Below are 27,738 nucleotides of genomic sequence, written 5' to 3'. Positions count from 1 at the left end.
GTTCGCTCACAGCTTGGATTATTATTATTATAATCAAAAAGAAGCGCTAAGCCACAAGCTCACAGCTTGGTGACGGGTAGTCTCCCTGTCTGATGTTGCAGCCCTGAGCATGTTGGCAAGCACCTTTTCAGAGATGGGGCCATCCCAGCTTGACTGTTTGTAAGCCAGTGCTGCACTAGGGTTTGGTGCTGGAGCAGCAAGAGTCTCCCATTCAGTGATGGCACTGGCATAGCTGTCAGTATAGCTACTGAATTCCCCATACTTATACTTGTGTAGTATATTGTAGATCGTATCATCCGTGTATATATTTAGGCTCTCTTTAAGTAGGCTCAGTGACTAGCATGTGTGACGTCACGTGATGCCGTCATGAGCACTGCGTGCTCGTCCTCTCCCTCAGTTTCGTTAGACCTACCAAGCAGCAACAGACAGGCTGGGCTCCTCCTCTTCACACTGCTAATATATGTGTTAACATCCAAAGACTGTGTCTTATTAACTTGTTTGATGCTATGGAAGAGGATAGGAAAGCTGGTAGGGCAATCTGGGAGGATCTGTGTACTCCCAGCCCCCCAAGCCTGACCGAAAGTGAGGCTTTGCAACCACTGTCCATTTTCAAGGGAAAGATTCAAAGATTCAATACACTCTCTAGCATGGTCTTAAGGAGAGAGTCATATTCCTCGAGTTTCGGACTGCTGAAGACTGGGGAGCATCTCAGAAAGTAGGTAAGTTTTGAGATTGACAGGCACCTGGTGAGTAGGTAGAAGGTATCATGTGTATCAATGTCTTTCATCCTTCCTTCCATCGTCCGGAGGTCCGAGATTTTATTTTCTTGGATCAGATCGATGGCATTGGACCCAAGAGGAGTGCCAAGGAGAGTGCTATTGGCTGGATCAACGGCTCGTGCTCCTGGTAAAACAGCACTAATATTCTGGATGATCTGTGGATTAGTAAAAACTATTTCACATTTGGTGGGGTTTAAAGAAAGGCCCAGGCTTTCTCCCATGTCTTTAATTTTTCTGATGTCTTCTAGTAGAGATTCTGTTGTGCCAGCTAGGGTACCATCATCCAGGAACCAGATATTGAGCTCACTGGAGAGTGCTTCTGTGACTTCCTTGATGACCAAACATAATAGAAAGTGGTCGAGAGGGTCCCCCTGTTGCACACATTCACACGAGTCAATTTCGTGGTCCCCAAACAATAGTTTAGAAGTCACACTATAACACGATTCTATGAAGGGATAGAGGAAAGTTTCTAGAAAGTGCTTGAAGAGCAGCATCCCTTCTGACTAAGCTGAAAGCGTTGACAAAGTCCAATTTGATCAAAGGTTTTCCATCGGACATGTTGTTGATGTCTACTCTAAGGGAAACCACAGTATTATTATAATAAATTTCCCTGCAAATAGCAAGTTTGTTACATTCAGTTACTTTATATCAGAGGTCAGGTCAATGCTTCTCTTTTATGTCACATTTCACACCTTAGGAAATGCTACTATCAGTCATTGTTTACAGATGTGAGGATGGTTCAGTATCCCTTGATGTGTGGACAAGCCTAATGACTGGTGTAGCCCTTTGAACAACCTATATATAAGAAGATTTAGGTTCTAGTGTTGACGTCTTCCAGCTCCATCCTCTGCTATGCTGTCTGAGCACATTTTCTCTCCCAGTTGACATATGGGAGAGTTTTTGAGGCGTGTTAGAATTATGTAAATTTTGGGGTAAGTCTAAACCAGTCCTTCAGGGATTAATTTTTTTCTTTCCTTCTGCCCACCTGTAGTTCCGTGTCGAGAAGACACAAGGTGTGTGGCCAAGTAAAATGTAGACAGTAAGCCTACTGTCTAGTTATCATAGTCCCCCCTGAGTGCCCACCAGAAGGCAGGGCCACAAGTTGGACATACAAAGCCATGCCTCCATCTCACTCCTAGACCTGCGGTTTTCCAGTTAACAGCTCCCCTCCCAGACTGGCTTCGGCGCACCTCACACTGCCTACAGTGAACCCCATTATTTCAATAAAGACGACGCTAGTCTATGGGCGTATATCTCACCTACTTCTACGCTACCTGGCAAGTTACTAGATCAACCCAAAGACGGTTATAATATCCTCCCGAAGATACGGAAGTACTCCAGTACTATGATACTCACCTTGCCGAAGACAAAGAAGTATTCCAGTATATATTATGATACTCTGCCGAAGAGAGTGAAGTACTCTTGTGTCGCCATACTCACCCTGCCGAAGAAGAGGAGGTGCTGGAGGACTGTGAGGTCGACGAAGAGCATGTTCTGTTGTGGGCAGAGACCCACCTCCTCTCTCGCCTCCTTCAGGTGGGTAGATATGTCCCAGCCGCCCACATGGGCACTCCCACCGCTAGGGGCATGCACTCCTGCAGAAGACGTACCTCTGGTTATTACCTGGATTATCTTTTATAGAAGTAATTTCATTTCTTTTGTATCTGTGATAATATATTTTTTCAAAGTGGGTATCAAGTGCACAACATTTGGGCAACTACGTAGTTTCCCAAGATACAGATGACCAAATAAAGTCACTGATGGCTTCAACTTCGTCCTGTTCACTGTTTTTATATCTTATAAGAATAGAAAGGCTTTCAAATGAGCTGATGTAGACAACAGCTCTTACCTTGTAAATAAAGTTGGACCCCCCTTAACATAACCTTGTTAAACCCTGTGTAAAGAGAGAGAGAGAGAGAGAAAGAGAGAGAGAGAGAGAGAGAGAGAGAGAGAGAGAGAGAGAGAGAGAGAGAGAGAGAGAGAGAGAGAGAGAGAGAGAGAGAGAGAGAGAGAAGGAGAGAAGGAGAGAGAGAGGGAAGTGAGAGAGGCAATAGTTTTTTATGGAATTGTCTATTACAAATTTAAATTTTTAAGCCTAATTAGAAAATCCATTTTTTCAACAATACCTTGGTCAAGAAGGAGTCCTAACATAAGAGAATAATTAGTGCTACTTTCATTAAGATCAGAAAATCGATTTTTGTAAAATAAATGGGAGACCAACCCCCCATGGCGGGCAATGTCCACAGTTTCACAAAAGCCAAGTTTATTTAAATTTTGCACGGCTCTTGCCCACAGGATGGGTATGGGGCGCATAATAAACACATTAATTAAACTAAACTAACTCTTGTGAGAGTCAGTAATTCTACATAGGGCTCAGGCTGACTTGTGGTTCATCTCAGCATTCTTTCTAGTGGTAAGATAATTAACTTCAAACTCCTGGTATTGGTGAACCTTACTTGACGGTGAGGTTTTATAGCTCTTTACCTGCATTGCTATTCATTTGTAAATTTGTAAATTTTATGTATGTTAATACAACAGTAGTTTATGGGGAAAAACGTGAGGGTATCCCTTAGATTCATTCCTGGGGAATTTTCCCCAAAGAAATATTTGTGCGATAACTGGAAAATGCTTCTTCTGATCGGCTTAAAACTTTGGGCAGTGAAAGTACAAAACTGTCGGTTTTATTAAAGAAATTGTGTCATAGTTTCCATGCAATAACTATTCAAAACCATTACTGACTGACTACAAGCCTTCAACGGTGTTATATTACTTATAGGAAGGTTCGGATTATTCTAGCTCTTGGTCCTCACAAAGGTGTTTATCAACAGTTTCTTTACCTTTTGAAGATGATAGGTTATAGGAGTTATTTTTTTTGGGTTTGGTGAGCTCAACTGCCTAGGTCTCTCCAAGGAGTTTATCTCCAGCTTCTGGACCCCTTGAGAGGGTTGAGTTATATAGAGTCCCTTGGTCTCGTTAGGACTTGGAGATAGAACGAATATGCCCTTAACTGGGATTATGACATGCAGAGGCTACCTTTCTGGGATTGAGCAGTGACAGTAATGGATCAGGTTTAATACTGTTATCGCTATGATGGATTTCAATACAGAAGGAGTCATATGCCTCCGCCTCTCAATTATTTATCATGATCTTCACCCCTTTAGCCTCGCTTTTGTATGTAGGGCACCACTTATTAAATTTTTATCGATTAAATTGTATCACTTAATTGTCAATTCGTACAGGTGGTAACCAGCTGTGTTTGTCCAGGTTAAACTCAGAGCAATAGTATCAGAACTTTCAGAATTAGCCTAAGAATGTATTTTATCTCTGTTGGTAAAAGATATTCACCTGTGAGGATAGACATAGTTGTGGTCTTGCCAGCACCGTTGTGACCCAACAACACTGTACACTGACCCTCGTAGCAGGTCATGGAGACGTCTTCCACAGCCACCTTCACCTTCCCTCCCAGGGTCTTGAACTCCTTCCTGCAACAACCCAACCATCCACAGTATAAGTAATATACTTATCCCTTTCCACCACTACACACTTATATCTACAACAACACCCTCATACCTACCACACACTTATATCTACAACAACACCCTCATACCCACCACACACTTATATCTACAACAACACCCTCATACCCACCACACACTTATATCTACAACAACACCCTCATACCCACCACACACTTATATCTACAACAACACCCTCATACCTACCACACACTTATATCTACAACAACACCCTCATACCCACCACACACTTATATCTACAACAACACCCTCATACCCACCACACACATATATCTACAACAACACCCTCATACCCACCACACACTTATATCTACAACAACACCCTCATACCTACCACACACTTATATCTACAACAACACCCTCATACCCACCACACCCTTATATCTACAAGAACACCCTCATACCCACCACACACTTATATCTACAACACCCTCATACCTACCACACACTTATATCTACAACAACACCCTCATACCCACCACACCCTTATATCTACAACAACACCCTCATACCCACCACACACTTATATCTACAACAACACCCTCATACCTACCACACACTTATATCTACAACAACACCCTCATACCCACCACACCCTTATATCTACAACAACACCCTCATACCCACCACACACTTATATCTACAACAACACCCTCATACCTACCACACACTTATATCTACAACAACACCCTCATACCTACCACACACTTATATCTACAACAACACCCTCATACCCACCACACACTTATATCTACAACACCCTCATACCTACCACACACTTATATCTACAACAACACCCTCATATCTACCACACACTTATATCTACAACAACACCCTCATACCCACCACACACTTATATCTACAAATACACCCTCATACCTACCACACACGTATATCTACAACAACACCCTCATACCCACCACACACTTATATCTACAACAACACCCACATACCCACCACACACTTATATCTACAACAACACCCTCATACCTACCACACACTTATATCTACAACAACACCCTCATACCCACCACACACTTATATCTACAACAACACCCTCATACCTACCACACACTTATATCTACAACAACACCCTCATACCCACCACACACTTATATCTACAACAACACCCTCATACCCACCACACACTTATATCTACAACAACACCCTCATACCCACCACACACTTATATCTACAACAACACCCTCATACCTACCACACACTTATATCTACAACAACACCCTCATACCCACCACACACTTATATCTACAACAACACCCTCATACCCACCACACACTTATATCTACAACAACACCCTCATACCCACCACACACTTATATCTACAACAACACCCTCATACCTACCACACACTTATATCTACAAGAACACCCTCATACCCACCACACCCTTATATCTACAAGAACACCCTCATACCCACCACACACTTATATCTACAACAACACCCTCATACCTACCACACACTTATATCTAAAACAACACCCTCATACCCACCACACCCTTATATCTACAACAACACCCTCATACCCACCACACACCTATATCTACAACAACACCCTCATACCTACCACACACTTATATCTACAACAACACCCTCATACCCACCACACCCTTATATCTACAACAACACCCTCATACCCACCACACACTTATATCTACAACAACACCCTCATACCTACCACACACTTATATCTACAACAACACCCTCATACCTACCACACACTTATATCTACAACAACACCCTCATACCCACCACACACTTATATCTACAACACCCTCATACCTACCACACACTTATATCTACAACAACACCCTCATACCCACCACACACTTATATCTACAACAACACCCTCATACCCACCACACACTTATATCTACAACACCCTCATACCTACCACACACTTATATCTACAACAACACCCTCATACCCACCACACCCTTATATCTACAACAACACCCTCATACCCACCACACACTTATATCTACAACAACACCCTCATACCTACCACACACTTATATCTACAACAACATCCTCATACCCACCACACCCTTATATCTACAACAACACCCTCATACCCACCACACACTTATATCTACAACAACACCCTCATACCTACCACACACTTATATCTACAACAACACCCTCATACCCACCACACACTTATATCTACAACACCCTCATACCCACCACACACTTATATCTACAACAACACCCTCATACCTACCACACACTTATATCTACAACAACACCCTCATACCCACCACACACTTATATCTACAACAACACCCTCATACCCACCACACACTTATATCTACAACAACACCCTCATACCCACCACACACTTATATCTACAACAACACCCTCATACCTACCACACACTTATATCTACAACAACACCCTCATACCCACCACACACTTATATCTACAACAACACCCTCATACCCACCACACACTTATATCTACAACAACACCCTCATACCTACCACACACTTATATCTACAACAACACCCTCATACCCACCACACCCTTATATCTACAACAACACCCTCATACCCACCACACACTTATATCTACAACAACACCCTCATACCTACCACACACTTATATCTACAACAACACCCTCATACCCACCACACCCTTATATCTACAACAACACCCTCATACCCACCACACACTTATATCTACAACAACACCCTCATACCTACCACACACTTATATCTACAACAACACCCTCATACCCTCCACACCCTTATATCTACAACAACACCCTCATACCCACCACACACTTATATCTACAACAACACCCTCATACCTACCACACACTTATATCTACAACAACACCCTCATACCTACCACACACTTATATCTACAACAACACCCTCATACCCACCACACACTTATATCTACAACAACACCCTCATACCTACCACACACTTATATCTACAACAACACCCTCATACCCACCACACACTTATATCTACAACAACACCCTCATACCCACCACACACTTATATCTACAACAACACCCTCATACCCACCACACACTTATATCTACAACAACACCCTCATACCCACCACACACTTATATCTACAACAACACCCTCATACCCACCACACACTTATATCTACAACAACACCCTCATACCTACCACACACTTATATCTACAACAACACCCTCATACCCACCACACACTTATATCTACAACAACACCCTCATACCCACCACACACTTATATCTACAACAACACCCTCATACCTACCACACACTTATATCTACAACAACACCCTCATACCCACCACACCCTTATATCTACAAGAACACCCTCATACCCACCACACACTTATATCTACAACAACACCCTCATACCTACCACACACTTATATCTACAACAACACCCTCATACCCACCACACCCTTATATCTACAACAACACCCTCATACCCACCACACACTTATATCTACAACAACACCCTCATACCTACCACACACTTATATCTACAACAACACCCTCATACCTACCACACACTTATATCTACAACAACACCCTCATACCCACCACACACTTATATCTACAACACCCTCATACCTACAACACACTTATATCTACAACAACACCCTCATACCCACCACACACTTATATCTACAACAACACCCTCATACCCACCACACACTTATATCTACAACACCCTCATACCTACCACACACTTATATCTACAACAACACCCTCATACCCACCACACCCTTATATCTACAACAACACCCTCATACCCACCACACACTTATATCTACAACAACACCCTCATACCTACCACACACTTATATCTACAACAACATCCTCATACCCACCACACCCTTATATCTACAACAACACCCTCATACCCACCACACACTTATATCTACAACAACACCCTCATACCTACCACACACTTATATCTACAACAACACCCTCATACCCACCACACACTTATATCTACAACACCCTCATACCCACCACACACTTATATCTACAACAACACCCTCATACCTACCACACACTTATATCTACAACAACACCCTCATACCCACCACACACTTATATCTACAACAACACCCTCATACCCACCACACACTTATATCTACAACAACACCCTCATACCCACCACACACTTATATCTACAACAACACCCTCATACCTACCACACACTTATATCTACAACAACACCCTCATACCCACCACACACTTATATCTACAACAACACCCTCATACCCACCACACACTTATATCTACAACAACACCCTCATACCTACCACACACTTATATCTACAACAACACCCTCATACCCACCACACCCTTATATCTACAAGAACACCCTCATACCCACCACACACTTATATCTACAACAACACCCTCATACCTACCACACACTTATATCTACAACAACACCCTCATACCCACCACACCCTTATATCTACAACAACACCCTCATACCCACCACACACTTATATCTACAACAACACCCTCATACCTACCACACACTTATATCTACAACAACACCCTCATACCCTCCACACCCTTATATCTACAACAACACCCTCATACCCACCACACACTTATATCTACAACAACACCCTCATACCTACCACACACTTATATCTACAACAACACCCTCATACCTACCACACACTTATATCTACAACAACACCCTCATACCCACCACACACTTATATCTACAACACCCTCATACCTACCACACACTTATATCTACAACAACACCCTCATACCCACCACACACTTATATCTACAACAACACCCTCATACCCACCACACACTTATATCTACAACACCCTCATACCTACCACACACTTATATCTACAACAACACCCTCATACCCACCACACCCTTATATCTACAACAACACCCTCATACCCACCACACACTTATATCTACAACAACACCCTCATACCTACCACACACTTATATCTACAACAACACCCTCATACCCACCACACCCTTATATCTACAACAACACCCTCATACCCACCACACACTTATATCTACAACAACACCCTCATACCTACCACACACTTATATCTACAACAACACCCTCATACCTACCACACACTTATATCTACAACAACACCCTCATACCCACCACACACTTATATCTACAACAACACCCTCATACCTACCACACACTTATATCTACAACAACACCCTCATACCCACCACACACTTATATCTACAACAACACCCTCATACCCACCACACACTTATATCTACAACAACACCCTCATACCCACCACACACTTATATCTACAACAACACCCTCATACCTACCACACCCTTATATCTACAACAACACCCTCATACCTACCACACCCTTATATCTACAACAACACCCTCATACCTACCACACCCTTATATCTACAACAACACCCTCATACCTACCACACCCTTTTATCTACAACAACACCATCATATCTACCACACCCTTATATCTACAACAACACCCTCATACCTACCACACCCTTATATCTACAACAACACCCTCATACCTACCACACCCTTATATCTACAACAACACCCTCATACCTACCACAGCCTTATATCTACAACAACACCCTCATACCTACCACACCCTTATATCTACAACAACACCCTCATACCCACCACAGCCTTATATCTACAACAACACCCTCATACCCACTACACACTTATATCTACAACAACACCCTCATACCCACCACAGCCTTATATCTACAACAACACACTCATACCTACCACACCCTTATATCTACAACAACACCCTCATACCTACCACACACTTATATCTACAACAACACCCTCATACCTACCACAGCCTTATATCTACAAAAACACCCTCATACCTACCACACCCTTATATCTACAACAACACCCTCATACCTACCACACCCTTATATCTACAACAACACCCTCATACCTACCACACCCTTATATCTACAACAACACCCTCATACCCACCACACACTTATATCTACAACAACACCCTCATACCTACCACACCCTTATATCTACAACAACACCCTCATACCCACCACACACTTATATCTACAACAACACCCTCATACCCACCACACACTTATATCTACAACAACACCCTCATACCCACCACACACTTATATCTAAAACAACACCCTCATACCCACCACAGCCTTATATCTACAACAACACCCTCATACCCACCACACCCTTATATCTACTATAGCAACATCATACATACCTACGACCTCAACCTTAACACACAAAGAGATTTTCCCTTATTAAAACACAATAATATAATTGACTGCTGCTGTCTATAATCAGAGACATTATTAATAATTAGAAAAGTTTTTTCTGGCAACATCTTTAAGGTCGAAAGAAAAAACAAAAGAATTCTTCTTTATTAACTTGTGATATTATAAAGGTTTCACTGTACCTCTGTCAGTATGACTGCCTGGTCGTGTACCTCTGTCAGTATGACTACCTGGTCGTGTACCTCTGTCAGTATGACTGCCTGGTCGTGTACCTCTGTCAGTATGACTACCTGGTCGTGTACCTCTGTCAGTATGACTACCTGGTCGTGTACCTCTGTCAGTATGACTGCCTGGTCGTGTACCTCTGTCAGTATGACTGCCTGGTCGTGTACCTCTGTCAGTATGACTACCTGGTCGTGTACCTCTCTCAGTATGACTACCTGGTCGTGTACCTCAGTCAGTATGACTACCTGGTCGTGTACCTCTGTAAGTATGACTACCTGGTCGTGTACCTCTGCCAGTATGACTGCCTGGTCGTGTACCTCTGTCAGTATGACTGCCTGGTCGTGTACCTCTGTCAGTATGACTACCTGGTCCTGTACCTCTGTCAGTATGACTGCCTGGTCGTGTACCTCTGTCAGTATGACTGCCTGGTCGTGTACCTCTGTCAGTATGACTGCCTGGTCGTGTACCTCTGTCAGTATGACTGCCTGGTCGTGTACCTCTGTCAGTATGACTGCCTGGTCGTGTACCTCTGTCAGTATGACTAACTGGTCGTGTACCTCTGTCAGCATGACTACCTGGTCGTGTACCTCTGTCAGTATGACTGCCTGGTCGTGTACCTCTGTCAGTATGACTACAGGGTCGTGTACCTCTGTCAGTATGACTGCCTGGTCCTGTACCTCTGTCAGTATGACTACCTGGTCGTGTACCTCTTTCAGTATGACTGCCTGGTCCTGTACCTCTGTCAGTATGACTACCTGGTCGTGTACCTCTGTCAGTATGACTACCTGGTCGTGTACCTCTGTCATTATGACTACCTGGTCGTGTACCTCTGTCAGTATGACTACCTGGTCGTGTACCTCTGTCAGTATGACTACCTGGTCGTGTACCTCTGTCAGTATGACTACCTGGTCGTGTACCTCTGTCAGTATGACTACCTGGTCGTGTACCTCTGTCAGTATGACTACCTGGTCGTGTACCTCTGTCAGTATGACTGCCTGGTCGTGTACCTCTGTCAGTATGACTACCTGGTCGTGTACCTCTGTCAGTATGACTGCCTGGTCGTGTACCTGTGTCAGTATGACTACCTGGTCGTGTACCTCTGTCAGTATGATTACGTGGTCGTGTACCTCTGTCAGTATGACTACCTGGTCGTGTACCTCTGTCAGTATGAGACTGCCTGGTCGTGTACCTATGTCAGTATGACTGCCTGGTCGTGTACCTCTGTCAGTATGACTACCTGGTCGTGTACCTCTGTCAGTATGACTACCTATTCGTGTACCTCTGTCAGTATGACTGCCTGGTCGTGTACCTCTGTCAGTATGACTACCTGATCGTGTACCTCTGTCAGTATGACTACCTGGTCGTGTACCTCTGTCAGTATGACTACCTGGTCGTGTACCTCTGTCAGTATGACTACCTGGTCGTGTACCTCTGTCAGTATGACTACCTGGTCGTGTGCCTCTGTCAGTATGACTACTTGGTCGTGTACCTCTGTCAGTATGACTACCTGGTCGTGTACCTCTGTCAGTATGACTGCCTGGTCGTGTTCCTGTCAGTATGACTACCTGGTCGTGTACCTCTGTCAGTATGACTGCCTGGTCGTGTACCTCTGTCAGTATGACTACCTGGTCGTGTACCTCTGTCAGTATGACTACCTGGTCGTGTACCTCTGTCAGTATCACTGCCTGGTCGTGTACCTCTGTCAGTATGACTGCCTGGTCGTGTACCTCTGTCAGTATGACTGCCTGGTCGTGTACCTCTGTCAGTATGACTACCTGGTCGTGTTCCTCTGTCAGTATGACTACCTGGTCGTGTACCTCTGTCAGTATGACTACCTGGTCGTGTTCCTCTGTCAGTATGACTACCTGGTCGTGTACCTCTGTACCAGCATCTGTAAGTACACCGGTGCTTACACTGGTATCTACAAATGTATCTACACCTTTATCTGTAGCTTCACATGTAGCTGGACTGGTACCTGCGCTTGTACCTGCACTTGTACCTGCACTTGTACCTGCACTTGTACCTACACTTGTACCTGCACTTGTACCTGCACTTATACCTGCACTTGTACCTACACTTGTACCTACACTTGTACCTGCAATTGTACCTATACTGCTACCTGCACTGCTACCTACACTTGTCCCTACACTTGTACCTGCACTTGTACCTGCACTTGTACCTACACTTGTACCTGCACTTGTACCTGCACTTATACCTGCACTTGTACCTACACTTGTACCTACACTTCTACCTGCACTTGTACCTACACTTGTACCTACACTTGTACCTACACTTGTACCTACACTTGTACCTGCACTTGTACCTGCACTTGTACCTGCACTTGTACCTGCACTTGTACCTGCACTTGTGCCTACACTTGTACCTGCACTTGTACCTACACTTGTACCTACACTTGTACCTACACTTGTACCTACACTTGTACCTGCACTTGTACCTACACTTGTACCTACACTTGTACCTACACTTGTACCTATAATTGTACCTACACTTGTACCTACACTTGTACCTACATTTGTACCTACACTTGTACCTACACTTGTACCTACACTTGTACCTGCACATGCACCTGCACATGCACCTACACTTGTACCTACACTTGTACCTACACTTGTACCTACACTTGTACCTACACTTGTACCTGCACATGCACCTACACTTGTACCTACACTTGTAACTACACTTGTACCTACACTTGTACCTACACTTGTACCTGCACTTGTACCTGCACTTGTACCTACACTTGTACCTACACTTGTACCTACACTTGTACCTGAACTTGTACCTGCACTTGTACCTACATTTGTACCTACACTTGTACCTACACTTGTACCTACACTTGTACCTGAACTTGTACCTACACTTGTACCTACACTTGTACCTGTACATGCACCTACACTTGTACCTACACTTGTACCTGCACATGCACCTACACTTGGCCTTGTATTTCCTTCATTGTATTGTCACTTCCAGATGAATTTTGACTAAGTTTAAACTAAAAAAAAATAGGAATGAATTGTGGTCTACCAGCCAGTGCGAGGGGGAGGTGGAGGAGGAGGAGGAAGAGAAGGGGGAGGAGTAGGAGGAGGAGAAGGGGGAGGAGTAGGAGGAGGAGAAGGAGGATGAGGAGGAGGATTAGGAGGAGGAGGAGGATTAGGAGGAGGAGGAGGAGGATTAGGAGGAGGAGGATTAGGAGGAGGAGGATTAGGAGGAGGACTAGGAGGAGGATTAGGAGGAGGATTAGGAGGAGGATTAGGAGGAGGAGAAGGAGGAGGAGAAGATGACAAATGAGATGACTTTGGAGAGCAGGATGTACCTGAGGTTCTTAATGATGATCCCCGGCCGTAGACCCACAGGTTCCATCTCGAAGTATTCTTCGTTCTGTCTTGTCGTCACATCTTGGTGTTGCAGGTGATGCTGGAGTCTTGGTGTCCCAGCGTGCCAGTACGTCTTCTGCAGTGATGCAAGGAACACGTCTGACAAACTCAACTCTCAGCCATTTGGCTGACTAACTTTGCTTTCAAATTCGTATGTTAATGCTGTGAAATAAACTGATGTTGATTAATGATAAATAAGTTATTATTGACCAAGACAAGGAAAGCTTTTGTTATTAAGGTTATCTAAGGGTAAACAGGCTATTGTTAATAATACTGGTAAAGTAGACTGTTGTTAAAGAGTATATTGCTACTAGGGATTAAATAGTCATTTTGTAATGTAAATTAGGAAATTCTTGATTGACAAAAAATAAATGCTTGAATATCTAAAACGACACCATGCCCATCCCTTCTAGGGCAGGGTAGGTGCCCGAGCCAGAGCTTACAGCTCACAAGACTGCCATTCCCATTAGGCCCCTTGGGGCGGGGATGGCAGACCAGAGAGGCCTAGCTTGTGGCTAGGCCAGGGGACAATTGGTCCCAAAGATGAGGGGGTACTTGTGCCTCCTCCCATGGGAGACTTAGGTCTCAGACACTCCCTAAAGAGGGAGCCAAGGCCGGGCCACCACTTGGAAAAGGCCCGGGCCGGGAGAATACCGGCGAATCTTTAATAATAATAATAATAATAATAATAAAAGCCGACACATGTGCAACATTTAGGAAATTTTAATGAGAATACGTTTCGCCCTTGAAGCTTAATCTATACAATATACAACTCCTGAACATAGAATGATATATACAATTGTATAGTCAAGTGTAATGTGGGTAGATAACGTCTGAGTATTGGTTAGTGTCGCCTTATGGCAGTGTTCTCACACTTCAGGATTAAATTTGCCAATATGCTGGAGATGTTGACACTACGAGAGTTTTATACTGATATACATTATCTGAAGAAATTATTTCTGAAGAAATTTTTTCCGCCTCCTTAATAATCATCCTCGCATCACTCCATTGCATTAAATGATTGTAACTTCGTCCGTTCAGAATTTCCATCCTGCAAGCATATTTGCGTTGAGAAATAAAGAATTGAAAGTCACAATACAGTGGCTGGAACAATTCAACGAAAAACCCGGGTTCTTGGTCAAATGTGTTCAGAGAAACGTATGTCAATATTTCTTGGCATCTCCTCACATGAACTTACTCATATTTATGAATTGGAATCGGAGACACTTTCTCATTAGTTTCAGTCTGTCTTGCAGGTCCTTAATTATAACATCTCTAAGTCTGTTTGAGAAAGATCTCTGGCTTTCACTTCTTGGCAGAATGATGAGCCTGTCCAGAGGACTGTCTTACCAGGAAGTATTAAACAAAATAGTGTTGATGATGCCAGGCGTCCGTCTTTTTGGATATGGGAAGTGAAGTGAAGTCTGATACATATGTGATGTCTACACATGCATTTGCTTTCAAAGTATACGCAAACGAATGCGTATATATATATATATATATATATATATATATATATATATATATATATATATATATATATATATATATATATATATATATATGCAATAAGATCACAGTAAACAGGTGATTTCAGAATATGCAAAACAACCACTCTGAAAGAATAGAGAAATTCCAAGCGCTTTCGTGACTACTCACATTATCAAGGAACTATGAAAGTAAAGCATCCAAGGAAGCTATATAAGGGGTCTGGCCAGCACCTCACTATCAGATCCCACAACGGTTAAACACCTGATGCGCGCCGGCCCAACTGGACAGGTCCTTTGCACAACTCACCAACAAACTATTCTACCCAAGAAAATTTTAAAAATTATTATTTGTCCAGTGTATTATTAAATTCTTCCCAAATTCTATTAATTATAAATGTTGTTTAGGTAAGACACATATGCAACAGTTAGGTATCTTTATTTCGAAACGTTTCGCCTACACAGTAGGCTTCTTCAGTCGAGTACAGCAAAGTTGATAGAAGCAGAAGAGACTTGAAGACGATGTAATCAGTCCATCACCCTTGAAGTTTTGTGGTGGTCAGTCCCTCAGTCTGGAGAAGAGTATTGTTCCATTGTCTGGAATAATCTGGAGTTGAAGTGATAGGATGGAGCCTTATATAGCGCCAGGAGGTGAGACGTAGGTCACTAGTAGAGTAAGAATGTAGACACTGAGAGGTCAGGTCCCTCTCAAATCCTCCTGGCGCTATATAAGGCTCCATCCTATCACTTCAACTCTATATTATTCCAGACAATGGAACAATACTCTTCTCCAGACTGAGGGACTGACCACCTCAAAACTTTAAGGGTGATGGACTGATTACATCGTCTTCAAGTCTCTTCTGCTTCTATCAACTTTTCTGTACTCGACTGAAGAAGCCTACTGTGTAGGCGAAACGTTTCGAAATAAAGATACCTAACTGTTGCATATGTGTCTTACCTAAACAACCTGTCGGTATTTTATACCATTTTAATTATAAATGGATCTAATTTATATAAACCAAAGGAAATATTCATATTATTGTCAAAACTGCTTTTTATGAAACAAGATTCAATTATATTCCTGTCGACCATGGACTTGCTTGATACAACTTTCTCAACTTTTTGAAAATCAATTGGATGGTTAAAATCTCTTACATGAATAAGTAGAGCATGAAGATATACACCATTTCCTTGGAAAATTAAATAGCTTAGCCCATTCTTTAAACTTTACTGTTGAGTTTGAAGAAAATAACTCATTGCCTTTTCTAGATGTTTTAATTATTAAGGGTAATAATGAATTCAAATTTAAAATTTACAGAAAACCTACAAATAACTGTTCCTATGTCCACTATTATTCCTCGCATCAAGACAGAGTCAAACTGTCTGTTTTCTCATCAATGTTCTTGAGAGCTTTACGAATTTGTAGTCCAGAGTTCATAGATGAGGAAATATCCAAAATTTATGAAATAGGTAATGATTTAAAATACCCAAGAAATGTAATTGATAAATCTTTTAAAGTTGCTAGAAATACTTTTTACAATCCAAAAAGGGACAACCAGCCTTATTCAACTAAAAATATGTTGGTTCTCCCTTACCATGAAAACTTGGTTGATATGCCTTCTCTTCTTAAGACTTTTAATATTAAAGTTGTATTCAAAAATCTTGATACAGTAAAAAAACTTTTCATAAATAATTCCCCCCAAAATGCTGATGGATGTGTCTATAAGATTCCTTGTAAAATTTGCGATAAAGTTTATTACGGTCAAACTGGTAAAAATCTCGAACTAAGATTAAAACAACATAAATATAGCATTAGAACTGGACAAGATTCCAATGCTCTATTTATTCATGTAAGAGATTTTAACCATCCAATTGATTTTCAAAAAGTTGAGAAAGTAGTATCAAGCAAGTTCATGGTCGACAGGAATATAATTGAATCTTGTTTCATAAAAAGCAGTTTTGACAATAATATGAATATTTCCTTTGGTTTATATAAATTAGATCCATTTATAATTAATAGAATTTGGAAAGAATTTAATAATACACTGGACAAATAATAATTTTAAAAATTTTCTTGGGTAGAATAGTTTGTTGGTGGTTGTGCAAAGGACCTGTCCAGTTGGGCCGGCGCGCATCAGGTGTTTAACCGTTGTGGGATCTGATAGTGAGGTGTTGGCCAGACCCCTTATATAGCTTCCTTGGATGCTTTACTTTCATAGTTCCTTGATAATGTGAGTAGTCACTAAAGCGCTTGGAATTTCTCTATTCTTTCAGAGTGGTTGTTTTGCATATATATATATACTGCGTAAAACTCTAAGAGACTATATAGAGCCTTGTAAGATTTTAAAGATTTTTTTTTCCATAAAACATACAAGATTTAGGGTGAAATGCACCATAAATTTTTTTTTTAGGAAAGTATGTAAAGGAAGCTTGTTTTTATACTCCTTATTAGAGGCTTACCTGCGATAAGCCTCTCGTGTAGATGGCTACTATGATCAAGAGGTTTCTACGTCGCTTATCTACTTTTAGTTGTTTGTAATGAGGCAAAAAGATTACTGGGATTTTTATCAAGAAGTGTAAGCAACAAGAGTGATTATATACATCATTAGTAAGGTTTAACTTAGATTACGCAGCTCAGTTCTGGTCTCCATGATACAGAACGGATATAAATTCGTTACAGAACATTCAATGAACAATAAAATTAATCCATTTCATAAGAAATCTTCCATACAAAGATTGAAATTTCTTAACTTACATTCTCTTGTAAGACGAAGAATGAGGGAGACATGATCGAAGTGTATAAGTGGACGATGGGTATTAACAAAAGGGATATAAATAAGGATCTGAGGATATCCCTTCAAGGAAGAACCCAAAATAACGGATTTAAATCGAATACGTGTAGATTAAGAAAGGATATAGGAAAGTACTAGTTTGTAAAAAAAAGAGTAGTCTATTTGTGGAACAGTCTGCCTAGTAGGGTCATTGAAGGTAAAACACTGGGTAGACTCAGATATCGGTTAGATGACTGGGCCTTGCACAACAGACGTTAATGTTATGAAATGCTTGGATTTAATATTATAATCAAAAAGAAGCGCTAAGCCACAAGGGCTATACAGCTGAAATGGTTGGAAATTTGTTGAAACAGAAATATATGATGAAGAGAGTTGGTAACAGTAGGCAAGAGTTTGCTCATCTGCTCATTCTTATGAGCTACTGTAACCAGACATGGAAAATCTTATGAAAATGGTTGAAGAAATGAATGATTCTACTTTAGGTAAGTAATTTGTATTAACTTCGTATATGGTATATGGTCAGTCCAACCATGGAGGCTCGTTTTCTGTGCTAATCTGAGGCCGAGGATGAGGTGACGTCAAGGTGACGTCAAGGTATGTGGGCTGAAGGGCAAGGGAGGAGCCCTACCCACTGGTTGACAGTTATCAGCTGTGACCTGCCATATGGGGGCGTGCACTGTCGTGAACTCATCACAAGTAGGCAACAGTGTTTCAGGTAAGCTTGGTAGCATCTGCGTCCAAGGGATATAGCTTGATGGCTTCTGTGAGTGTGTGGTGGAAGCCATCAGCCCGTGTTATCTCTTTGGCCGAGTGCCCTTCTGTAGCGACAGGAATTTTCTAATACTTATTCTTCCATTTCAACATGTCTGTCTTGAACATCAACCAGTTCAGCGCCGTCTTCTGAACCTATCAGTAAGGCTACAGGCTCCCGAAATGCGAGGGTGTAGGCTTGTTGCCTCGCTTCCAGAAGACTCAAATTAACCTCCAATTCGAGGTAATCCACTGGATCAGCCTGGATCAGTGTCTCACAGGCATTAATAGACATGGTAACGAAAGACTGCGCACTAGCCATCTGTCAACAGATGACTACTGTAGCCATGCTGCCTGCCGTACTCATGTCGAAGTAGTGACAGTTGACAGGTTTATGACACTACGTAATAAATATGAGTTAACAGGCCAATACAAGGCGTTTGACAGCCTGCCAGTCTGGCTGGTAACAGGTGCTGACTGCATTCATATAGTGACGTTCCTAACAGGTGTCCCAGTGTGTACCCTCTGGGTCAGGTGTCAAGACCCGGTGGGTGCTGTGTGTGTGTCTGCCGGGGATCGGGGTTTGTTGTGATGACGTCACAAGATGGCGTCGGGTGCACGATGTAGTAGGTGCAGTGCCAGGTGGCGCCACAGTCACGGTCAGTGGCGGCTTCCCCCTATAGTGGCTTTTGTTCCCTCGAGGTTCAAATTGCCGCCATATTGGAATTACACACAACGGTCGTTACACCAATTTAGTCGACTGTATGTCTGTTCCTGGCAACATAATGTACGTAATTCCCACAGTTCAAGGTACTCAGTTGAGCCTACCTAGGTGGCTACTGACTGGAGTTTTATGACTATGATCGCGGGTTCTAACCCCGCCCGTGGTATAGTTTTTTTAGGTGGCTACTAGTTTTGTGGACCATATCTATGTTACGTTTGGTTCGAAGTTGACCAAAGCTATGCTACATCAGGTTCGAGGGACCAAAGTTGTGAGGAATTAAGGCAGTGTGTGTGAGGTCACAGCTGACTAAGGTTAACTTAATAGTCCCTTGTTTCAGTCGAGAATTCAGTCTGAAGCCTGCCACTCCACTTCAGAGTAACTTCAACCAATGGGGTACCGACCTTTATTCCTCACAGTAATCAGTGTAGTTGTGATAGGCATCTGCTATGGTAATCTCTGGGTGTGTGTGTGCCACCTCTATACACATGTATACACCTGAATGCATTCACCAATACTCACATGGTAGTACTGTGGGCAGGGAATACCTGTGTGAACCATGCAACTGCCTGCTCCAGCTAGTGAGTCCCTTGCCTTCACTAAGTGTATGATGTATGAATGTACTCACACCACGCAAAGTTCGTGTAGGTAATGTAGCCTTGCTCACTGCTGAAATGTGACTAACTCGCCATCGGCTCAGGCAACCCCCGTGGCCACTCAAACTGCAGGGCTGAACGTGCCTAAGGCGTTGTTGTTTATGGGAAGTGTAACTACTGCCTTAAGCTCTATGACTATCTCTAACTTAACTTAAATATGTGTAGTAGTAATGTAGTAATTGTAGTGTAGGAGTTACGAGGCTAATTCTTAGTAATTATGTATATACAGAATTGACACCTCTCTCAGGCATCGTCTCTTCCCTCTAATGCTCCCATTTCCCCAACTGGAGGGTGACTGGAACTGATTCTGCAAAATACCGATATTTTCGTCAAGTCTTGCCACATGTAGTGAACAAGGAAAGATTTTGAAATGCTTTATAATTCACAAACAGGCGAAATTATTTACAAATATTATCTCTGAGTCCACAGTAGGACTCGAACCTGAAGACTCGCTACAGAGTACACCGTCTAGCTTCGGCTAGGTGCCCATACTAATCTTAGTCTGGCGTTGTGAATAAAGTACTATGAACTCTGATACCGAGTTTGCAGGTTCGAGTCCTGCTGTGGATTGAAAGATTATATATATATATATATATATATATATATATATATATATATATATATATATATATGCAAGGAATTAGCAAGAACAGGCGAAATATACACAAACACTGATCTCTGGCTGAAGGAGCCTCGAACCTACGAACCTTGGAACAAGGTACGCAGTGCTATACCATTCTCACCACACTGGACAATACCTTGGCGTGTAGCTTGTGCTACACGTTGATCCAAGGCAGCCAGCTTTCAGGGAGGAGGCTTACAGCTTTTCATCTCATTCCCTGCATGCATCAGCCTTACTAGAGATTTTAACAATGCAAGGAATTCGCAAGCTGGACGTCAAGGTATTGGTCCAGTGTGGTGAGAATGGTATAGCACTGCGTATCTTGTTCCAAGGTTCGTAGATTCGAGTCTCCTTCAGCCAGAGATCACTGTTTGTGTATGTATATATATATATATGTCGTGCCGAATAGGCAGAACTTGCGATCTTGGCTTAAATAGCAACGTTCGTCTTGCCATATAGGACAAGTGAAAATTTGTGTATGCAATAATTTCGCCAAAATCATTCTGAACCTAACGAAAAAAATATATTTCATTGTGTTTGTTAAGTATTAAATTACTGTAAACAAATCTAAAATATATTTAGTTGGGTTAGGCTAAAATAAATTGTTCTTGTTATAATAAGGTTAGGTAAGTTTTCTAAGATTCTTTTGGTGCAAAATTGAAAATTATTACATTAACATTAATGAAAAAAATATATCTTTAAACGTACAAGAGAAAATTTTAGAAAGGACTTAATTTTAAATGAGTTCTTGCTAATTGACCAGTTTTACATATTCGGCACGACATATATATATATATATATATATATATATATATATATATATATATATATATATATATATATGTGTGTGTGTGTGTGTGTGTGTGTGTGTGTGTGTGTGTGTGTGTGTGTGTGTGTACTCACCTAGTTGTACTCACCTAGTTGAGGTTGCGGGGGTCGAGTCCAAGCTCCTGGCCCCGCCTCTTCACTGGTCGCTACTAGGTCACTCTCCCTGAACCATGAGCTTTATCGTACCTCTGCTTAAAGCTATGTATGGATCCTGCCTCCACTACATCGCTTCCCAAACTATTCCACTTCCTGACTACTCTGTGGCTGAAGAAATACTTCCTAACATCCCTTTGATTCATCTGTGTCTTCAGCTTCCAACTGTGTCCCCGTGTTGCTGTGTCCAGTCTCTGGAACATCCTGTCTTTGTCCACCTTGTCAATTCCTCTCAGTATTTTGTAAGTCGTTATCATGTCCTCCCTATCTCTCCTGTCCTCCAGTGTCGTCAGGTTGATTTCCCTTAACCTCTCCTCATAGGACATACCTCTTAACCCTGGGACTAGTCTTGTTGCAAACCTTTGCACTTTCTCTAGTTTCTTTACATGCTTGGCTAGGTGTGGGTTCCAAACTGGTGCCGCATACTCTAATATGGGCCTAACGTACACGGTGTACAGGGTCCTGAACGACTCCTTATTAAGATGTCGGAATGCTGTTCTGAGGTTTGCCAGGCGCCCATATGCTGCGGCAGTTATTTGGTTGATGTGCGCTTCAGGAGATGTGCCTGGTGTTATACTCACCCCAAGATCTTTTTCCTTGAGTGATGTTTGTAGTCTCTGGCCCCTTAGACTGTACTCCGTCTGCGGTCTTCTTTGCCCTTCCCCAATCCTCATGACTTTGCACTTGGTGGGATTGAACTCCAGGAGCCAATTGCTGGACCAGGTCTGCAACCTGTCCAGATCCCTTTGTAGTTCTGCCTGGTCTTCGATCGAATGAACTCTTCTCATCAACTTCACGTCATCTGCAAACAGGGACGCCTCAGAGTTTATTCCTTCCGTCATGTCGTTCACAAATACCAGAAACAGCACTGGTCCTAGGACTGACCCCTGTGGGACCCCGCTGGTCACAGGTGCCCACTCTGACACCTCGCCACGTACCATTACTCGCTGCTGTCTTCCTGACAAGTATTCCCTGATCCATTGCAGTGCCTTCCCTGTTATCCCTGCTTGGTCCTCCAGTTTTTGCACTAATCTCTTGTGTGGTACTGTGTCAAAAGCCTTCTTGCAGTCCAAGAAAATGCAATCCACCCACCCCTCTCTCTCTTATCTTACTGCTGTCACCATGTCATAGAACTCCAGTAGGTTTGTGACACAGGATTTCCCATCTCTGAAACCATGTTGGCTGCTGGTGATGAGATCATTCCTTTCTAGATGTTCCACCATTCTTCTCCTGACAATCTTTTCCATGATTTTGCATGCTATACATGTCAGTGACACTGGTCTGTAGTTTAGTGCTTCATGTCTGTCTCCTTTTTTAAAGATTGGGACCACATTTGCTGTCTTCCATGCCTCAGGCAATCTCCCTGTTTCGATAGATGTATTGAATATTGTTGTTAGGGGTACACATAGCACCTCTGCTCCCTCTCTCAGGACCCATGGAGAGATGTTATCTGGCCCCATTGCCTTTGAGGTATCTAGCTCACTCAGAAGCCTCTTCACTTCTTCCTCGGTTGTGTGTACTGTGTCCAGCACATGGTGGTGTACCCCACCTCTCCATCTTTCTGGAGCCCCTTCTGTCTCCTCTGTGAACACTTCTTTGAATCTCTTGTTGAGTTCCTCACATACTTCACGGTCATTTCTTGTTGTCTCTCCTCCTTCCTTCCTTAGCCTGATTACCTGGTCCTTAACGGTTGTTTTCTTCCTGATGTGGCTGTATAACAGCTTCGGGTCAGATTTGGCTTTTGCTGCTATGTCGTTTTCATATTGACGTTGGGCCTCCCTTCTTATCTGTGCATATTCGTTTCTGGCTCTACAACTGCTCTCCTTATTCTCCTGGGTCCTTTGCCTTCTATATTTCTTCCATTCCCTAGCACACTTGGTTTTTGCCTCCTTGCATCTTTGGGTGAACCATGGGCTCATCCTGGCTTTTTCATTATTCCTCTTTCCCTTGGGTACAAACCTCTCCTCAGCCTCCTTGCACATTGTTGCTACATATTCCATCATCTCATTAACTGGCTTCCCTGCCAGTTCTCTGTCCCACTGAACCTCATTCAGGAAGTTCCTCATTCCTGTGTAGTCCCCTTTCCTGTAGTTTGGTTTCATTTGTCCTTGCCTTCCTGCTTCCCCCTCCACTTGTAGCTCTACTGTGTATTCGAAGCTCAAAACCACATGATCGCTGGCCCCAAGGGGTCTTTCATATGTGATGTCCTCAATATCTGCACTACTCAAGGTGAATACTAAGTCCAGTCTTGCTGGTTCATCCTCTCCTCTCTCTCTTGTAGTGTCCCTTACGTGTTGGTACATGAAATTTTCCAGTACCACCTCCATCATCTTAGCCCTCCATGTATCTTGGCCCCCATGTGGCTCCAAGTTCTCCCATTCGATCTCCTTGTGGTTAAAGTCACCCATGATCAGGAGCTTTGCCCTGCATGCATGAGCTCTTCTCGCCACTGCAGCCAGTGTGTCAACCATCGCTCTATTGCTCTCGTCATACTCTTGCCTTGGCCTCCTGCTGTTCTGTGGTGAGTTATACATCACTGCAATTATCACCTTGGGACCACCAGAGTGAAGCGTTCCCGCTATGTAATCACTTTCTTCTCCGCTGTCTCCTCTCTCCAGCTCATCAAAATTCCATCGGTGTTTGATCAGCAATGCCACTCCTCCACCCCCCCTGTTCCTTCTGTCTTTTCTCAGGATCTGGTATCCCGCTGGAAAGATGGCATCTGTTATCATACCTGTAAGCTTGGTTTCTGTGATCGCTATGATGTCTGGTGATGCCTCTTTGACTCTTTCATGCCACTCCTCCCACTTGTTTGTTATTCCATCAGCGTTTGTGTACCATACCTTCAGTTTCCTTTCTAACACTGTGGTTTGGGAGGCCTGTGGGGGTGGGAGACCTGGTAGCTTACTGTGGGATTCTGTAGTTGGGGGTTGGGTGGAAGCTGTGGGTATGGATTGTATTGTGTGTTGGGATGGTATGATAGGTTGTGGGGTTCTGAGGATAGTTGTGTGTGTGCTTGCCCTTGCTGCTCTGTTCTGCTCTGACTGACCTCTGCTGGTTCCATCCTTGTCTCCTTTCCTAGCTCCTTTCGCTTTTTTGTCCTTTCCCTCAGCTGCTTTCTCTCTGTTTGTGTTCTGTCTCTGTCTAGGAACACCTTCTTGTACTCTTCCGAACTTTTCAACCGTGGTTTCTCTTGGAGGATCCTGTTCTGCACTGTTTCTGTCCTGAGAATCAGCTTGATCGGTCGGTTTCTCCCCTTCAAGTACCCCCGTATTCTCTGAAAATTTACAATCTCATCCATGTCTTCTCCCCCTATTTCTGTGATTATTTTCTCAATCTCCTTTCTTTCTTCCTGCCGTCTTTCAGTGTGTGTCCTTTCCTCTCTCTCCCGAAGCCCATGGATAATCATTGATTTTGCCCTTTCCTCCTCCCATTGCCTCTTCCTCTGTGACTCTGGTTCCTGTCTGTATGTGGTCATTTTCTCCCTTGATTTTTCCAGTGGCTCTTGGTAGCATGGTTGTGCCTCAGCATTCGACCTATCTCCCTCTCCATCTGCACCCATCTGCTCTTCCCTTCCTCTCACTGGCCCTTCTTTGCAGGCTGATATGACCTTAGCATAATTCATATCTCCTTCCTTCCTGTTCAGCCTCTCATCATCGTTTGGTGTGTCTTCTCTGGTCACTACCCCTGAGACTTGCTTCAGCCTGTTTACCTCAAATTCTAGGACCTTTACCCTGGCTACTGCAGTTTCGACTTGTGACTCCCAATTCTTCGTCTCGTTCTCCAACCTCTTTTCCCATTTCACAGAGAGCTCTTTCTCCATTTTTTCAGAAAGCTCTCCTAATTTTCTCTCCCATTCTTGCTCTATCCTTTTCCACTGTTCCTCCATCCATTCCTCCCTACCAGTACCATTGTCATCTGATCCCTGATTCCTGCGAGTTCCAACCATTTTTTTTTATGAAAGAGAGAAAGAGAAAAAGAAAAAGGGGGAGAGAGTGAGAGATAGGGAGAGAGAGAAGGGGAGCCTAGAAGGAGGGGAAAGAAGGGAAAAAGGGGGAGAAAGTGAGAGAGGGAAAAGGTAAGAGAGAGGGGGGAGTGAAAAGGGAAGAGAGAGAGAGAGAAGAGGAAAAGAGAGAGTATGAGAGGGAGAGAGAGGGAGAGAGAAAGAGTGAAAGGAAGAGAGAGGAAGAGAGAGAGGATGAGAGAGAGGATGAGAGAGAGGATGAGAGAGAGGATGAGAGAAAGGGGGAGACAGAGAGAGAGAGAGAGAGAGAGAGAGAGAGAGAGAGAGAGAGAGAGAGAGAGAGAGAGAGAGAGAGAGAGAGAGAGAGAGAGAGAGAGAGAGAGAGAGGAAGAGAGAGGAAGAGAGAGGAAGAGAGAGGAGAGGGAGAGAGAGGGGGGGGAAAGGAAGGGTTATAGGGTAACTTCACAGGAAGGTGTAAAATCCTGTATATGTGTGTGTGAGTGTGTCTATATGTGTGTGTGTGTGTGTGTGTGTGTGTGTCTGTATGTGTGTGTGTGTGTGTGTGTTTATGTGTGTGTGTGTGTGTGTGTGTGTGTGTGTGAGTGTGTGTGTGTGTGTGAGCTACAGCTATTCAAGTGCCTAACAACAGTACTATTCTCACCAAGTGTGCGTGCATGTTTATGTAAACAGTCCTTATTTCCCACGTATGTACTACATATGTATTGTATATGTACCCAATCTCTTGGTTCCCACTGTACTGTCTTATTCGTTTAAAATTACGTTCAAAAATTAATACACTAGGCTTCGCCTATATGCCGCTACCTCTAAATTCTATTAAATGCCAGTAAATGCTGCTTATTCTAATTCTGATAGCTCGAGGAGAGTGACCCCCAATTCCAGGTAGAGAGAGGTACTATTGACCCCATACAACTCAAACTAGGTGAATATTACTTGCGGCTGGCAGTGGAGTAACGTTGCTGGTCTGTCCTGTGTCCCAGAAGTTGAAGGTGTTTGATGCTTCTCGGTAATTTTTCCACTAACTTCCTGTATGCACTATATTCTCTAGCTCTTCTAATTTTTTCACTCACTCACTGTATTTACTGACACATCTATACATATCTCTTATCTCCCTGGTCTTGAGTCGCACTTATTCTTCAAAATACCCCACTGCTTTATTATGGCAACACTATTTAGGCCTGACACAACCGTTCACCCTTCCAACGGCCCTCAGCCAATAATTCCTTTTTTTCTTTTCTGTGATCACTTATATTTCCTTTTTTCGGGGCTTAAGGTATTATATGCACTCTTATGCGTTCACACGCCTATATCCCACACTCTATTCCTTATGGCACAGTCAGAAATTATCACCAAAACACGAGCTCAAACCGCGTGACTCCTCCACGAGTGTGTGTGTGTGTGTGTGTGTGTGTGTGTGTGTGTGGTGTGTGTGTGTGTGTGTGTATGTCGTGCCGAATAGGCAGAACTTGCGATCTTGGCTTAAATAGCAACGCTCATCTTGCCATATAAGACAAGCGAAAATTTGTGTATGCAATAAT

The 27,738-nt window shown here is 43.0% G+C and overlaps 1 protein-coding gene across 1 annotated transcript in view; it reads right to left on the bottom strand.

The window, feature by feature from the left end:
* LOC128686029 (phospholipid-transporting ATPase ABCA3) overlaps positions 1 to 27,738 on the bottom strand; it is a gene marked incomplete at its 3' end in the record, with an annotated part of 363,040 nt that overhangs the window by 216,661 nt on the left and 118,641 nt on the right. Inside the window, 3 exon segments of the mRNA XM_070083443.1 lie at positions 2,220 to 2,374; positions 4,125 to 4,261; positions 14,149 to 14,285. Of these exon segments, the coding sequence (XP_069939544.1) occupies positions 2,220 to 2,374; positions 4,125 to 4,261; positions 14,149 to 14,285 (429 nt within the window).

The sequence above is a fragment of the Cherax quadricarinatus genome, chromosome 9 (assembly GCF_038502225.1).
Source record: "Cherax quadricarinatus isolate ZL_2023a chromosome 9, ASM3850222v1, whole genome shotgun sequence".
NCBI lineage: Eukaryota > Metazoa > Arthropoda > Malacostraca > Decapoda > Parastacidae > Cherax > Cherax quadricarinatus.
Note: the sequence above shows the minus strand (reverse complement) of the source record. Positions and strands in the feature narration are given on the sequence as shown.